The sequence below is a fragment of the Salvelinus fontinalis genome, chromosome 12 (assembly GCF_029448725.1).
Source record: "Salvelinus fontinalis isolate EN_2023a chromosome 12, ASM2944872v1, whole genome shotgun sequence".
Classification (NCBI taxonomy): Eukaryota; Metazoa; Chordata; class Actinopteri; order Salmoniformes; family Salmonidae; genus Salvelinus; species Salvelinus fontinalis.
The window spans coordinates 2,823,316-2,839,577 of NC_074676.1; the positions used below are offsets into that span (position 1 = coordinate 2,823,316).

Here is a 16,262-nt window from a genome sequence, read left to right on the forward strand (position 1 = left end):
CATCATGCTGTGAGGATGTTTTTCAGTGGTAGTGACTGGAAGACTAGACAGGATCGAGGGAAAGAGGAACGGAGTAAAGTGCAGAGAACCTGCTCCAGAGTGCTCAGGACAGACCCGGGTGAAGGTTCACCTTCCAACAGGAAAATGACCCTAAGTACACAGCCAAGACAACACAGGAGTGGCTTCGGGATAAGTCTCTGAATGTCCTTGTTGCCCAGCCAGAGCCCGGACTTGAACCCGATCGAACATCTCTGGAGAGACCTGAAAATAGCTGTGCAGCGACGCTTACCATCCAACCTGAGCTGGAGAGGGTCTGCAGAGAAGAATGGGAGATACTCCCAAAATACAGGTGTGCCAAGCTTGTCGCGTCATACCCAAGATGCGCAGCTGTAATCGCTACCAAAGGTGCTTCAACAAAGTACTTAGTAAAGGGTCTGAATACTTATGTCAATGTAATATTTATTTTTTTATTTAAAAAAGCAACATTTCCTTAACCTGTTTTTGCTTTGTCATTATGGGGTATTGAGTGTAGGTTGATGAAAAACAATACATTTTAGAATAACGCTGTAACCTAACAAAATGTCTGAATACTTTCCCTAGGCACTAACTGCAGTAAAATCCCACAGTAATGTATTTTTATGCACTTTGGACATGATTTGTTAGTACCCAACCTGCTAACGACCACCAGGTCCTTATGGCCTGGTACGTCGGGCTTTATTGTCCTAACCACCGACGTCAATGCAAATGAAAAATATAAACGTCTATCAGAATGTACAGCCCTAGGGGCTGCTGTTGGTTCATTGTGCAGGGCGGCTTATGGAGTTAGGCAAAAATTTGTGAATTTGAATAACCTAGCAATTGAGCTTTTTTTTTAACCTTCAGCTATACAGAAACTCACTGATTTTCCATCTCCTCCCACTCCTTTATTCCCTTATACAGAGCGCAGAGGGGCTCTCAGCCGTTTAGTGAAATATGTTACTGTCGTGATTCAAAATAAACTCAGCAAAACAATAAACGTCCTCACTGGCAACTGCGTTTATTTTCAGCAAACTCAACCTGTGTAAATATTTTTATGAACATAACAAGCTTCAACAATAGACAAACTGAGCAAGTTCCAGACATGTGACTAACAGAAATTGAATGTGTCCCTGACCAAGGGGGGGGGGTCAAAATCAAAAGTAACAGTCAGTATCAGCGACTCATCAGTGAAGACCACTTTTTGCCAGTCCTGTCTGGTCCAGCGACAGTGGGTTTGTGCCCATAGGCGACGTTGTTGCCGTTGATTTCTGGTGAGGACCTGCCTTACAACAGACCTAAAAGCCCTCAGTCCAGCCTCTTTCACCCTACTGTGGACAGTCAGCGCTGATGGAGAGATTGTGCGTTCCTGGTGTAACTCGGGCAGTTGTTGCCATCCTGTACCTGTCCCGCAGGTGTGATGTTCGGATGTACCGATGCTGTGCAGGTGTTGTTACGTGGTCTGTCACTGCGAGGATGATCAGCTGTCTGTCCTGTAGCACTGTCTTAGGCATCTCACAGTATGGACATCGCAATTCATTGCCCTAGCCACATCTGCAGTCCTCATGACTCCTTGCAGCATGCTTAAGGCACATTCACACAGATGAGCAGGGACACTGGGCATCTTTCGTTTGGTGTTTTTCCAGAGTCAGTAGAAAGACCTCTTTAGTGTCCTAAGTTTTCATAACTGACCTTAATTGCCTACCGTCTGCAAGCTGTTAGTGTCCTTAACGACCGTTAAGGGTCCTGAAAAAGGGATGTTTCTTTTTTTTGCTGAGTTGATTTAATTTCCCAAATTAAGCACTGGGTAGCTACAAGAACAGGGTTAGAGAGCCCATGGCATACAGTTTGGGCAGAATATCACCTGTCGCACAGGGAGAGCATGCTCCACAAACAGTTGTTGATGCATGGAGTGAAAATGTTTTTATTTCTCAGCTGCCTACCCGGCATCACTGAAACACACCGGCGGGAAAGCGTGCAGCCTCCATTCGCGTGCATACGGATTACATGTCTTCTTTCCCCTGTCCATTTGATAAATGGGCCAGTCTAAATCTAAACTAATTTTACATAATATAGAAAACAAAATTAGAGATCAATCCGATTGGTGAAAAGATGATCACTTGCGAGAACAGCTGCGCAGCCCGAGGCAAGGAACAATGGTCTAGTTGCATCATAAATTGATGAAGTTTGTATCATTCACAACTCAATTCACCAAATAACCAACTTTAGCCTATAGGCCTCGTTTCGGATGATCACCTTTCCACTTCATATGCACACTCCACAGGAGGCTGGAGAGGGAAGAACAGCTCATTGTCTGGAATAGAGTGGTAGCCATTACTAGGAGTCCATCCTCCCCACTTAAGGTGCCACTGGTCACCTGTGGCACATGCGCTCCGGAATGTGAAACACACCCCTTCTATTTTATTCGGCTAAGTTGAATTATATGTGTGGAGGCCTGGAGATGCTAAACGTGTTTATGAGAAGGTAAATTACCGTGAGATCGGCAGTCTTTCGCATGACAACCGGCTGACAAAACGTCATGACCACCACAGCTCTAATCATGACTAAACAGTCTGGGGAAGAAAAAAAAAAAGTTGTCTGAAGTCTTGTCTTTCGCATTCATGATCTGCATGTTACCTTGTCCTTGAGGGCGCTGTCCTTCATCCAGGTTGTGAGGGGTTCGTACTCCTTCTCCAGGACCTCCCTGGTCTCCTTTGCCTTGTCGCTCTCGTCAAACTTGATGCCCTCCTTGGCCACGTTCTGGAAGCGCTTACCGTCGAACTCTGGCAAGGCCTGGACACAGTACTCATCCACTGGCTCGGTCAGGTAGATCACCTCATAACCCTTCTTCAACAGACTCTCTACAAAGGGAGAAGACTCAGCCTGGGGGAGAGGACATTCCACACGGTAAGACAAGGTTAATGTTCCTAACCCTCGACTACATTACACCTTACAGAGCTGCAAAACAAAGGGCCAAGGGGAAGGAGTCGTGAGCGAATTGGGACCAGCTGAGAGTGGTTGATTCAGATTTTTCGGAGATGGGACTTTCTTCCTTACCCTCTGTTGAAAATGTCAGAATTCGAGGTAAGGGAGGTAAAGTCAAGGGGAAAGTTAGAGGCTAGCGTTTTAATTCATCCAGTTTATGGTCCACCCTCTTCCTTGTAGCTGGTCTTGAAGTACAGCTGGTCCCATTTCTTCATCTGTTACACATACCATTACACCAGTGTCACATATACCTACAGTACACTCCCCTCTATGTACTTGGACAGTGAAGCAAAAACCTTTAAATTTGGCTCTATACTATATGGAGGCGAGTGTTCAAAGTCAAACTCTACCCACCTCCTTGCGGCTGGTCCCGGCCATGAAGTAGATCTTGTCCTGCTTGTCCTTCATCCTCTCCACGTACTGCTCCAGGCTGGCCAGCACCGTGTCGCTGTTGGAGGTCTGGAAACGTAGCAGTTTGGCCAGACGAGTCCGGTTGGAGTGGTCCTCAATCACGCCCAGTTTAATGTTGGTGCCAAACTCCTTCCAGAACTTCTCATTGTACTGCTCCTCTGCAATCTTCTTTATCATATCCAGGGTCTTACGCACCAGCTTCTTACGGATGACCTGGATGGGAGGGGAAAACGTAAGAGAGGAAGGGGCTTTACTTATGAAGCTCACATCATTCACTACATTGGTTAATGATAAGTCATTTTATGTTCAAATCATCTTCTGTAAGCGCCAAAGAGAAGCGATCTGACCAAAACATGTCAGTTAACCGTCTGAACTTGCTCATTTGAGATCGGAGAGGCTCACCTTGAGCAACTTGTGTTGCTGCAGGGTTTCTCTTGACACATTCAGGGGCAGATCATCAGAGTCCACCTAACCAAACAATCACATTATCATAAAATCAGAGAAACCTAAGTGTTAAGTGAACTATCATTCAAATGTACAGCAGGGTCCAGGGTCAAATGCATTTCTATTCAGATCGTGAACTAACGGTTTCAATTTCCTTTATTAATCCAAGCCTCCATAGCCCTAGAAGCTCCATCACTCACCACTCCCCTGACAAAGTTCAGGTATTTCGGCATCATGTCATTGAAATCGTCAGTGATGAAGACTCGACGGACAAACAGCTTGATGAAGTCGTTCTTCTTGGTTCCGTACTCGTCGAACATGCCCCTGGGGGCGGCAGCGGGGACAAACAGGATGGACTTGAAGGTGACCTCACCCTCGGCTGTGAAGTGGATGTGGGAGAGGGGCTCATCTGTGTCCTGGAGGGAAGATTGACATAATCAATACAACTCAAACACCAATCAAATGTATTGATTTATAAAGCCCTTTTTATATCAGCAGTTGTCAATGTTTTTACAGTAAACTAAGACAAGACCCCAAAGAGAAAAAAATAAATGCGCATTAGCTAAGAAAAACTCAGTGGAAGGAAGAAAATGTCAAAAGGAGGTTCAGACTGCATACCTTAGAGAAAGTCTTGTAGAAGGCTTTGTACTCATCCTCCTCTACTTCTTTGGCTGGTCTCGTCCAGATAGGCTTGATGTCGTTCATCAGCTCCCAGTCCCACACGGTCTTCTCAACCTGGACAAAAGGAATGAGTTGATTGGTTATTTAAAAAAAATAAACTTATCAAAATCAAGTTGATGGCTTAGGTGTGCTAGTATTGGAATGGATCAAATTAACTGAAGGACAGTTTTGGGAAACAAAATAAAAACTAATTTGTTTTAACCTTCTTGGGCTTGTCCTCCTCTTCCTCCACCTCTACCTCTACCTCATCCTCAGTGTCATCTTTCTCCACCTCAGTGTCCTCGATGGGTTCCTCAACAGTCTCTGTCTGGGTAGAGAGAGAAGGGAACATGGCATTTTATTTCTACAGCTCACTGCTATAAAAACACCATGGGTTGTGCCATTGACAACGAACTATGTTGTCTCAAATCCATTCTCAAATACATCCTCCATCTGCACCGATCTGAAAACAGACCACATGAAAGCCAGTCTAATGATGAGCAACTATCACCATAATGTTTCCAATCAGTGCAGATGAGAGGACAGGAGATCATGTACAGTAAATTATAGTATAGTTCCACTCCTATACCTTGCTGGCCCAGATGTAGATGGGGAAGTTGATGAACTGTGAGTATTTCTTGACCAGGTTCTTGATGGTTTCCAGCTCCAGGTAGTCTGTAGCCTCCTCCTTCATCACCAACCTGGAAGAGTAAAACAAATGCTAAATGCAAGGCTTTGTACATTGGATTTCATTGTGGGCTTCTGTCCCGTGTCATCTCATCTTTCAATGCTACATAAGTAGTTCATTGAAATCATGGCCGCTGTATGAATACCATCACCTTGTATTCAAAACTTAAATACTTGGAGCACTGCCAGATGGGCGGGGTTTTCACTTTTGGGAGTATGCCATTGGAGGCACTTACGTGATGGTGGTGCCCCTGCCGAGCGTATCCCCGCGAGGGTCCTCAATGACAGAAAACTCATTGGAGTCAGACTCCCAGATGTGCTGTGTGCCGTTGTTGTGCTTTGAAGACACGATCACCTTGTCGGCAACCAGGAAGGTGGAGTAAAAGCCCACGCCGAACTGGCCAATAAGCTCAGAGGTGGACTGGCCCTCGGTTTCAATCTCCGTCATCTTGTTGAGGAACTCGCTGGTGCCCGACTTGGCGATGGTACCCAGGTTCTTGACCAAGTCCTCTTTGGTCATGCCGATGCCCGTGTCAGTGATGTGTAGCATGTTCTTCTCTTTGTCCATCTGGGGAGGAGAAAATGAAGAAAGCTCAAGCTCAGAAGTCCTAATAGTATTTATCTTACGATTCCCATGTCTTGTGGAATGGATCAGTCAAAAACATTGACAAAGTTAAGGCATTTGGCTCCTCAATTCATCTTTACTTGATTCCGTGCATCCTCTCCTAACAGTCTCAAAACCCACTGGAGTAGGTCTGAAAGGAGGAACTTTGGACATTCTCCAGTACGGAATGTGAGTTGAGCTTGAACCTGTGAGGACCATGAAAATCACCTTGATCTTGATGGTGAGCTCCTCATTGGTTGCCAGTGCATCCTCGTTGGTCAGAGACATCAGTCTGATCTTATCCAGAGCATCAGAGGCGTTGGATATCAACTCCCTCAAGAAGATCTACAACATATAAGGATTAAAGGATGTTATGGTTGAGTTATACCCATTTGCCCGCTTGGTTTGATTAAATCCACAATCTGTATTTAGGGACCGCTCTTTCAAAAGGATAGCCTACACAGTTCATATCAGGCAGGTGTGCCATTAGCGATACGCATTATTCTGTAGGCTTACCGATGTAGCATAGTAGTTAGGCCAGTGGCTTCCAAACTAGGGCTTGGGTCACCTGATATAAGAAGTCTTAAATCACTGTAATGTGGTTAACCTTCATTTAAAATGATTCCAATCTAAAAAGTTAAAATTCAGCTTGTGAGCACCGTTAGATCATGGGAAAAGGCTACACTTGAATCATTCCCACGGTGAACGGCTAAACCCACTACGCTATGAAACCACACACACTAATTGCAGAGACTGATATTACCGGCCGCAGTTGATTAGGGATGGTCATATGACCTTTGACTGTTCCAAGTACTGCCATGATTTTTTTTGGAGGGCTCCAAAATAAAATTTATATAAGCCATTTTTAGAAACGTAACATTTCACTACACGCCAACAATGCCTAATTTATCATCACAATTACAGATAACGAATCCTAATGGCCTCATTTTCAGTCAATAAAGTGTTATTTAAGATTAATTTATTGAAACTAATAACTGGCTATATTGTGGAACACGATCTTCAAAAAAGGCAGTAACGTCAGCAGTGTACCACTTGTAGAAGCCTATGGTTGTGCAATGGCATGGCCTTGTTTTGTAAATTTGACAATCTGCTCTTATTTCCCAAGACCTTATCACACCCAAGACACATTTTTTGTTGAAAAAAAATATGTTAGAATAAAATAGGTCAGACTAGACTGAAGTGATTCACATCTCATGTCAAGAGCAGTTATTCAAAGAGTAATCATTTGAAACAGGGCTCAATTTGGAAAGCTGAAAGAAATCTCATGGTTACAAACCAAAAATCGGTCTTTCCAACATACAGACGATCGATTTAGTTAATTAAGCCTGTTCTGAATTTTCTAAATGGATCAACGATTCTACATTGAACACTATGGGGATGAATTATGGCCAGGACATCTGTTTGGTGATTAGGCCTAGGCTTAATGATTCTGATGAAAAATAGACTGTCTTTATCAAACTAATGTCTTAGCATATTTTCAGTGTGGAACCGGTCTGTCTAGTGGGGGGTTAATAGCCTAGGTTAACTCATTTGAAAATACCACTAGTAGTTGCAAAGTAGGGTCGCCACTAACATTAGTTACCACAGCCACGAAGTCATAAGCCCTGTCCATTTCTACAATGTAGCTTCTTAACTTAACCACAGTGTTAAACTTAAGACCAAAACGCACATTGCATTTATAAATTTTTGGTGGCTGTGGTAACTAGTGACAACAACAAAGTAGCCTAATGCCTCGATCACACCGACAGAGTCATTGGCTGTGTTTGAATACCCACACTAACATACAGTATACTACATACTTAATGAGAATACACTACACTGTTAATTCTTTAGTATACTGTAAACGGTATCGTTTCAGTTGAGCATACTAGAGCGTCGCCTGTCTACCGGAAGTTGATGCTGTTGCTATGCAACCTCTGCTAACTTTTTAGCATAACAAATGACTAGCAAACATTTGACAATTTCCGGTGTGGACGTAAAGTCAATCTGTAGTGCTAGAGCGCGTTCTGGGCATTGGTTAATCCAGAGCGTTCAGAGCGCACACTGGACGCTCTGGCCGAGGAGTAGGGTTGGGCAGAGCATCCAACTGCAGTCAAGCACCCAAGCTAACTGGCTAACTTTGGCTAGCTACTTCCAGACAGAACACTGACCATTTTACACGCCATAGCAGAGCTGGTTAGGCTGTTTATGTTATCCAGAGCGTTGGTGACTTACTGTGCTACTGGCAACAATTACGCTTTTTTGCTGACGTTTACTGACACCAGCCATAATCAGAGTAGATGCTCTGAAACCAGAGTAGATAGCCAGAATTAACAATGTCCACTGAAACGCACAACGACTATACCACTTGTGAATAATCAAGTCAATAAAAATTGGTTAGTAGATATACTGCCTGGCAAGTTGATGTGTTAGTATCCATCTAACGTTAGGTAACTAGCTAACATACCTGTACATACTGCTGTAGCGCTATGCGGTGCGTAAGGACAGTGTAGCTAACAAATTGTCAGCCAACATAACATTTGAAAAGTCATTACTTTATTACATTGTGCAACATTTGTCCTTCATTAAGTCAATGAACTTGTAGTCGCTCAGACTTTAGCAGCATATTTCCCGTCATTTATCAAATCTGAAAACATTACATAAGTACAGATAGTGTCCTCTGTGTATAATTCGTATTTAGTACGACATCCGGGAACTTTTGGCATACTAACAATATCCATACTATGACCAATGTGCATACTAAAATCAAAAGAGAAACGTCCTCTCCCTGTCAACGGTGTTTATTTTCAGCAAACTTCAAAACATCAAAAGTATGTATCTGGTGTGGTCACCAGCTGCATTAAGTACTGCAATGCATCTCCTCCTCATGGACTGCACTATATTGCCAGTTCTTGCTGTGAGATGTTACCCCACTCTTCCACCAAGGCACCTGCAAGTTCCCGAACATTTCTGGGGGGGGGGGGGGGGGGCAACATGTCTCAGACGCGCTCAATTGGATTGAGATCCGGGCTCTTCGCTGGCCATGGCAGAGCTGACATTCCAGTCTTGCAAGAAATCACGCACAGAACGAGCAGTATGGCTGGTGGCATTGTCATGCTGGAGGGTCATGTCAGGATGAGCCTGCAGGAAGGGTACCACATGAGGAAGAAGGATGTCTTCCCTGTAACGCACAGCGTTGCAATTGCCTGCAATGACTAAATCAGTCCGATGATGCTGTGACACTGCACCAGACCATGACGGACCCTCTACCTCGTTCGAGTACAGGCCTCGGTGTAACGCGCATTCCTTCGACGATGAACGCGAATCCGACCATCAACCCTGGTGAGACAAAACCACGACTTAGTTTAGAGCACTTTGCCAGTCCTGTCTAGTCCAGCGACGGTGGGTTTGTGCCTATAGGCAACATAGTTGCCAGTGATGTCTGGTGAGGACCTGCCTTACAACAGGCCTACAAGCCCTCAGTCCAGCCTCTCAGACTTTTGCGGACAGTCTGAGCACTGATGGAGGGATTGTGCGTTCCTGGTGTAACTCGGGTAGTTGTTGCCATCCTGTACCTGTCCCGCAGGTGTGATGTTCGGATGTACCGATCCTGTGCAGGTGTTGTTACACGTGGTCTGCCACTGCAAGGATGACCAGCTGTCTGTCCTGTAGCGCTGTCTTAGGCATCTCACAGTATGGACATCGCAATTTATTGCCCTGGCCACATCTGCAGTCCTCATGCCTCATTGCAGCATGCCTAAGGCACGTTCACGCAGATGAGCAGGGACCCTGGGCATCTTTAATTTGGTGTTTTTCCAGAGTCAGTAGAAAGGCCTCTTTAGTGTCCTACGTTTTCATAACTGTGACCTTAATTGCCTACCATCTGTAAGCTGTTAGTGATCTTAACAACCGTTCCACAGGTGCATGTTCATTAATTGTTCAAAGAGGGAGCGGTTGGAACAATTGAGTGAAAAGGAATTTAGGGAGGAGAACTGTGATGCTTGGCTTGTTTTATTTGTTGTTGTGTCCCGCAAATGCACATGTACACATTGAACACTAGAGTCAAAGAAAATGAACGTGGTCTTCAACACAACGGACCAAATAGTTACAGTATTTAGTTGAAGATCATTTGAGTACTCATGGCCTACGATTGATATGGTGAAAACAATGTTCCGGGCAGGCAGAGGCAAAGTGACATCAATACCTTTGTCAGATAACACTGAAACTAATAAATTGACACTATAGCTAGCAATCATGATGATATTGACTTACGACTCAAACTCCCCACCGTATGCACTCCAAATGGATGTTAGCTGTGAGGGCCGATATGCACATGCATTGACTTGTTAGCTACATTTCAGGGGGTGCTATTCACGAGGACATATTTTTTCCATCTCATGATCCAAGAGCATGAAACAGCACAGGGGATGTTCAGTGTGCGGTGTCACAATATTGACAAAAAGCAGATTCCAATGAGGGCGGTGTTGCGGTCCATATTCAGAAGCACATTTCTGTAAAGCTTAGGGGGGGGGGGGGGTTCATCTGCTGCACCTAAAGCCCATTCTTGTGGGAAGCTGCTATAGACCACCAAGTGCTAACAGTCAGTATCTGGATAATATATGTGAAATGCGGGATAATTATGTGATAGACAGGAATATTTCCTGGGTGACTTAAATATTGACTGGCTTTCATCAAGTTGCCCACTCAAGAAAAAGCATCAAACTGTAACCAGTGCCTGCAACCTGGTTCAGGTTGTCAACCTACCAGGGTAGTTACAAACAGCACAGGATTGACAAACATGTACTGATCATATCTTTAATGCGGCACACATTTGCTTTAAAGCAACATCCAAATATAGTAGCCATATCTAGGAAAACCAAAGTTCCAAAGGCTGGGCCTAATAGTGTATTAGAGGTCTTACAATAAGTTTTGTAGTGATTCATATGTTGATGTAAAGAATATTTGCTGGTCTGGTGTGTAATGAGCAACTAGATGCTGCTCTTGCCAAATTTATTAATTTGAGTACTCCCTTTAATTAAGAAAACAGTAAAAAAAAACTTGGCTTGATGAGGAATTAAATTGTATAGCCATACAAGGGAATAGGCAAAAGGAATGGCAAATAAGTTTAGCAGCACAAGCAATTGGCAAACATAATGCAAATTGAGAAATGTGACTAAACTAAATTAACAGAAGACCCTACAATGAAATAATGATCGTTAAAAGCTTTGGATCACCTTAATTAAGACATTTTGGGCAAAACGTCACTCAGCTCTATCATTCATTGAAACAGATGGCTCATTCATCAAAACCCACTAATTTTGCTAACTACTTAAATGATTATTTTCCATTGGCAAGACTAGCAAACTAAGGCATGACAGCAACAAACTGACACTACACATCCAAGTATATGTGACCAAATGATGAAAGACAAGCATTGTACTTTTGAATTTCATAAAATGAGGAACAGGTGAAAAAAATTTGTCTGAAAACCTGGATGGAAAATAGCAGACAATATTGCCACTCCTATTTGCCATATCTTCAATTTAAGCCTACTAGACAGGGTGCCCCCTCAGGCCTGGAAGGAAGCAAAAGCAATTCCGCTACCCAAGAATAGTAAAGCACCCTTTACTGCCTCAAACAGCTCTTAATAACTTTTGGTAAACAAATAAATGATGTTTGATCAGATACAATGCTATGTTACAGTAAAATAATTGACAGACCTTCAGCATGCTTATAGGGAAGGACGTTCAACACGCACCAGACTCACAAACGACCAGCGGTGGAAAAAGTACTCAATTGTCATACTTGAGTAAAAGTAAAGATACCTTAATAGAAAATGACTTAAGTAAAAGTGGAAGTCACTCTGTAAAATACTACTTCAGTAAAAGTATCTGGTTTTAAAAATGTACTTAAGTACAGTAGTGGGAAAAAACGAATTTGTCATACTTGAGTAAAAGGAAAATGCTATACATCAAATTCTTTATTATGCAAACCAGACGGCATGATATTCTTGTTTAGTAACTCTGCCAGATCAGAGGCAGTAGGTATGATCACGCGTTATATTGATAGGTGCGTGAATTGGACCATATTGCCGCCCTGCCGGAGCATTCGAAATGTAACTAGTGCTTTTGGGTGTACGGGAAATGCGAGTAAAAAGTAGATTTTCTTCAGGAATGTAGCGGAGTAACAGTAAAAGTTGCCAAAATAGTAAAGTACAGCTACCCCAAAACACTACTTAACTAGTACCAAAGTATTTTTACTTAGTTACTTTACACCACTACAAATGACTGATTGGCTGAGAGAAAAGTATGATAAGATTGTGGGGGCTGTTTTGTTAAACTTCAGTGCAGCTTTCGACATCAATCATAGTCTGCTGCTGGAAAAACGTGTTATGGCTTTCCAGCCCCTGCTATATTGTGGACAAAAAGTTACCCGTCTCACAGAACAGAGGGTGTTCTTTAATAATCCAGGTGAAAAATAATTCACAATCCAGGTGAAATCAGGAATTCCCCAGGTCAGCTGTCTAGGCCCCTTAATTTTTTCCATCTTTACTAATGACATGCAACTGGCTTTTTTGTAAAGCCAATGTGTATGTATGTGGATGACTCAACACTATACAAGTCGGCTACTACAGCAACTGAAATGACTGCAAAACTTAGAGCTGCAGTTAGTGTCAAAAAATAAGTTCCTAAATATTTAAAAAACTTAAAGCATTGTATTCGGGACAAAATCATTCATTAAACCTCAACTAAACCTTTTAATGAATGTGGAAATTGTGCAAGTTGAGGTGACTAAACTGCTTGGAGTAATCCTGGATTGTAAACGGTCATGGTCAAAACATGTTGATACAACAGTATCTAAAATGAGAAGTCTTTCCATATAAAGCACTGCTCTGCCTTAACGCTATCAACAAATCAGGGCCTAGTTGTGTCACACGGGGGCATAGAAAAATGACAATTGGCTCAGAACAGGGCAGCATGGCTGGCTCTTAAAAGTACACGGGGTACTAACAATACTATGCATGCCAATCTCTCATTGCTCAAAGTGAAAACGAGATTGACTTAATCACTACTTGTTTTTGTAAGAAGTAGTGACACCCATGCATACTCCACAAGACATGCCACCAGAGGTCTCTTCACAATCCCAGAACAGACTATTGGAGGCACATAGTACTACATGGTACTATTCCACATCAGGTAACTGATGCAAACAGTAGAATCAGGTTTAAAATACAAAAATACAGCTTGTGGAACAGCGGGGACTGAAGACAAAGGTACAGACACATACGCACACAAGCGTACATTGTAATATTGTTGTGTGGTAAATATGTAGTGGTGTAATGATGTTATATGTACAGATTTCTCTTTTAGTTTTATATGTAATGTAAGTGCCTAAATGTGTTTGGACCCCAGGAAGAGTAGTTGCTGCCTTGGCAACAGCTAATAGGCATCCCTAATAAATACAAATACGGCAGCAGGCCCCAGCGAAACAGGCACATCGGCATAACAGACATGAGGATAACAGACTTCAACATTTGACCAAAATCATTTAATAGCTAAATAGTTAAGCTAGCTAACCAGCCAAACCACAAGCAATGTTTAGAATAGGCCACCTATTTAGTGTCCTTGTCTATCAAATTTTGTAGGCTACCTTACTCGCTCCTCTACCCCATCTGGCAACGGTCCGATTCGCATTGGCACAAGCCTCATGTGCGCAGAGTGGCACATATGGAGCTCTCTAGCATCTTGGAAGTGCACCTCAGTAGGAGTACCATTTGATGTTAAATTGTTTGCCATGGTGGCAACAATTAAGCAGCTGCATTATAGAGGAAACAAATCATCTCCGGTCACATTTTACACCTTAAAATGTAATACATTTGAATGCCTTTAACTTATATAAATATCTAAAACACACAGGACGGCAGGTTAGTTAGCTCCTCCTCAAATAACATTAAATGGCTTCAGGATAAGGTTGCAAAATTCCTGAAATGACAGTTGGAGGATTACCAGAATCAGGAGGGAATAATCAGGAAGGGAACCCTTCAGCGGGGAATCCTCCAATTTTGGGGATGTTTTCATTATCTTTCAAGTCTACTTCACGGTAAGGGCTGTTCCCCAGCCTGTTTGTGCGTGAGTGTTTGTCCCCAGCCACCGCCACTCACCTCCTTGTTCTTGTAGAGTGAGTTGATGATAAGCTTCATCATGCGGTTGACCTCTGCCTGGAAGACATGTTTCTCAGATTTCTCTCTGATCTCTTTTATCTGAGCTGCATTCAGCCCGTCCAGCTGGATAGACTCCTCCTCCCTGGAGGAGGAGTAGAAAATTAGTAATATTGAAAGGATTAATTAAGCACTTAAAAAGTCAATGACCACTGTCAACACATTTCTGTTCCCTAGATAATGCTTTCAACATTGCTGACAAGAATTTGATTTAAAGGGCTGATTCAGTCAGCAATGTAGACCATGGGGCATGACTATTTACCTAGGCAAGTCATTTAAGAACAAATTCTTATTTACAATGACAGCTGACCCCAGCCAAACCTTGTACTAACCCAAACGACACAGGTTCAATTGTGCACCGCCCTATAGGACTCCCGATCACAGCCGGTTGTGATACAGCCCAGGATCAAACCCGGGTCTGTAGTGACACCTCTAGCACTGAGATACAGTGCCTTAGAACGCTGAGCCACTCAGGGCCTTCCGAGGCCTAGTCCAAATGGTCAACGCATAGTGACATGTCGAAGTGTACGGTGTCATTTCCTGTCATCTGTTCAAATACTGTACACAGATCAAGGTTGAGTTCATTAGGGCACAAAACAGAAAAAGTTGTAAAGCATCCACTTGTCAGTTTCCTTTCGGTGCCTAATGAATACAACCCAGCTGTGAGATGCTATGACCTCCCCTATGAATCTAGTTCCTCAAGTTTCTCTGACCTACCTCTGCACCACTTCGTCATCTGTTTTGGAACCATCTCTGCTTTTTCCCAGATCATCTTCCACAGTACCATCAATGTCAAGTCCATCCTCTGCTCTCACAGATGCTGAAATTAGAACAGAGTAGTTAAGAAAAGACATAAGTGAATGGACTTACCTGAAGGGCCAGCTATTCAGAGGCTGAATGTGTATCTAGTTACCTGTATCTAAGTATTTTTCAATCCAGCAAACTAATTGCATGTAATCTATGTAGGGGGGGGGGGGGGGGGTAATTCCACTTGATACAGATCAGATAAAAAATATTCATTACCGGGCTATAACTAAACAGTTTAATTACTTAGATGCATTTCCTGTATTCTGGTTACAACAAACTGAGATAACTAGGATGAACAAAACAAGACTAGCAGCAAATAAATACTGTAATCAGAGAGGGTGTAGCGCTATGAGGTTACTAGCTAACCAACTATAAAGCTAGGAAGAGGAGCGATGTTTGCTTGTACCTGTAAGGAAACTTTCAGAAACACGTGTGAAGTGAACACATCTCCCTGAATCAATTCCAATGAATAAAAAAGTTAATTCATACAAATAAAAAGCCCAAATGATATCCATATCTAGGTAACTATTCGTTTGAATTGCAAGGTTGCATTTTAGCTAGCCAGCCATCTAGTTTACCTGGCTACAAATGAAGGAACTCGAGTTCAAGAGCTCGACAGCTCATGTGGATGAATGCAGTTAATAACGCAACATATTCCTCAGATACTCACCGAACGCTAAATGTGCACAGAGCAGCCCAATGAACCAAATCCGCTTCATTTTGTGAAATATGATTCAAAGAAGCCCAGCTCTTCAGAAAAAAAGCCGGGATCAACACAGTCAACGATGCCTTGAACGGGAAGAATGACAAACTCGCAAGCCCACCAAAAGCGCTCCAATTAATACCCCCATAACGGACCAATCACAGGACACCACGCACAAACCTCAGCCAATAGCAGCAGGACATTTCACTATCTACAGGACATTTTTCTCCCAATAAATGTCTTCCATGTACAATTTAACACGTGTCTTGTAACCATTAGCAAAATAATTATTTTTGTGGTTCTAGTTGAGGCAGCAAAGATTATTGCTCAACAAACAATGTCTACGCATGTTGTTCAATCAGTGGTTGTAGATAATAAATTGTATTGTGATGATGATTATTGATCGATGTTCAATTTATTCAATATAATGATGTTTTGTTCACTTTCGGAAGCTCATAGACTACCAAACATTCATAATGCAAAACATAAGAAACATTTATTCACGCAATAAAGAAAAGCAGAGCGATAGGATATTTTAGGGACATAAATCTATGCATATGCAGGAGGTATGAGCAGACATGTTTACCACAGTCAACTCAGTAGCATCTAGGTTTCTGGGATAACCTGACATTTTTGATATGATTAATGGATAGATCATTTTATTTGCAGTAGACTGTCGGTTGTCTGCAGCTTCAACATCCAACCACAGGTGGTGGTCAGGAATAATT

At 42.7% G+C, this 16,262-nt stretch overlaps 1 protein-coding gene across 1 annotated transcript in view; it reads right to left on the minus strand.

Moving 5' to 3' along the window:
* Positions 1 to 15,652, minus strand: part of LOC129866623 (endoplasmin-like) — a 71,973-nt gene extending 56,321 nt beyond the window's left edge. Inside the window, exons 1-12 of the mRNA XM_055939385.1 lie at positions 15,502 to 15,652; positions 14,742 to 14,844; positions 13,968 to 14,109; positions 6,035 to 6,151; positions 5,439 to 5,770; positions 5,105 to 5,216; positions 4,739 to 4,843; positions 4,474 to 4,590; positions 4,056 to 4,271; positions 3,814 to 3,879; positions 3,355 to 3,624; positions 2,653 to 2,898 (exon numbers count right to left, since the gene is read on the minus strand). Of these exons, the coding sequence (XP_055795360.1) occupies positions 2,653 to 2,898; positions 3,355 to 3,624; positions 3,814 to 3,879; positions 4,056 to 4,271; positions 4,474 to 4,590; positions 4,739 to 4,843; positions 5,105 to 5,216; positions 5,439 to 5,770; positions 6,035 to 6,151; positions 13,968 to 14,109; positions 14,742 to 14,844; positions 15,502 to 15,550 (1,875 nt within the window). The 5' untranslated portion in view covers positions 15,551 to 15,652. The remainder of the gene's footprint in view (positions 1 to 2,652; positions 2,899 to 3,354; positions 3,625 to 3,813; positions 3,880 to 4,055; positions 4,272 to 4,473; positions 4,591 to 4,738; positions 4,844 to 5,104; positions 5,217 to 5,438; positions 5,771 to 6,034; positions 6,152 to 13,967; positions 14,110 to 14,741; positions 14,845 to 15,501) is intronic.
* Between the last annotated feature and the right edge of the window lie 610 nt (positions 15,653 to 16,262).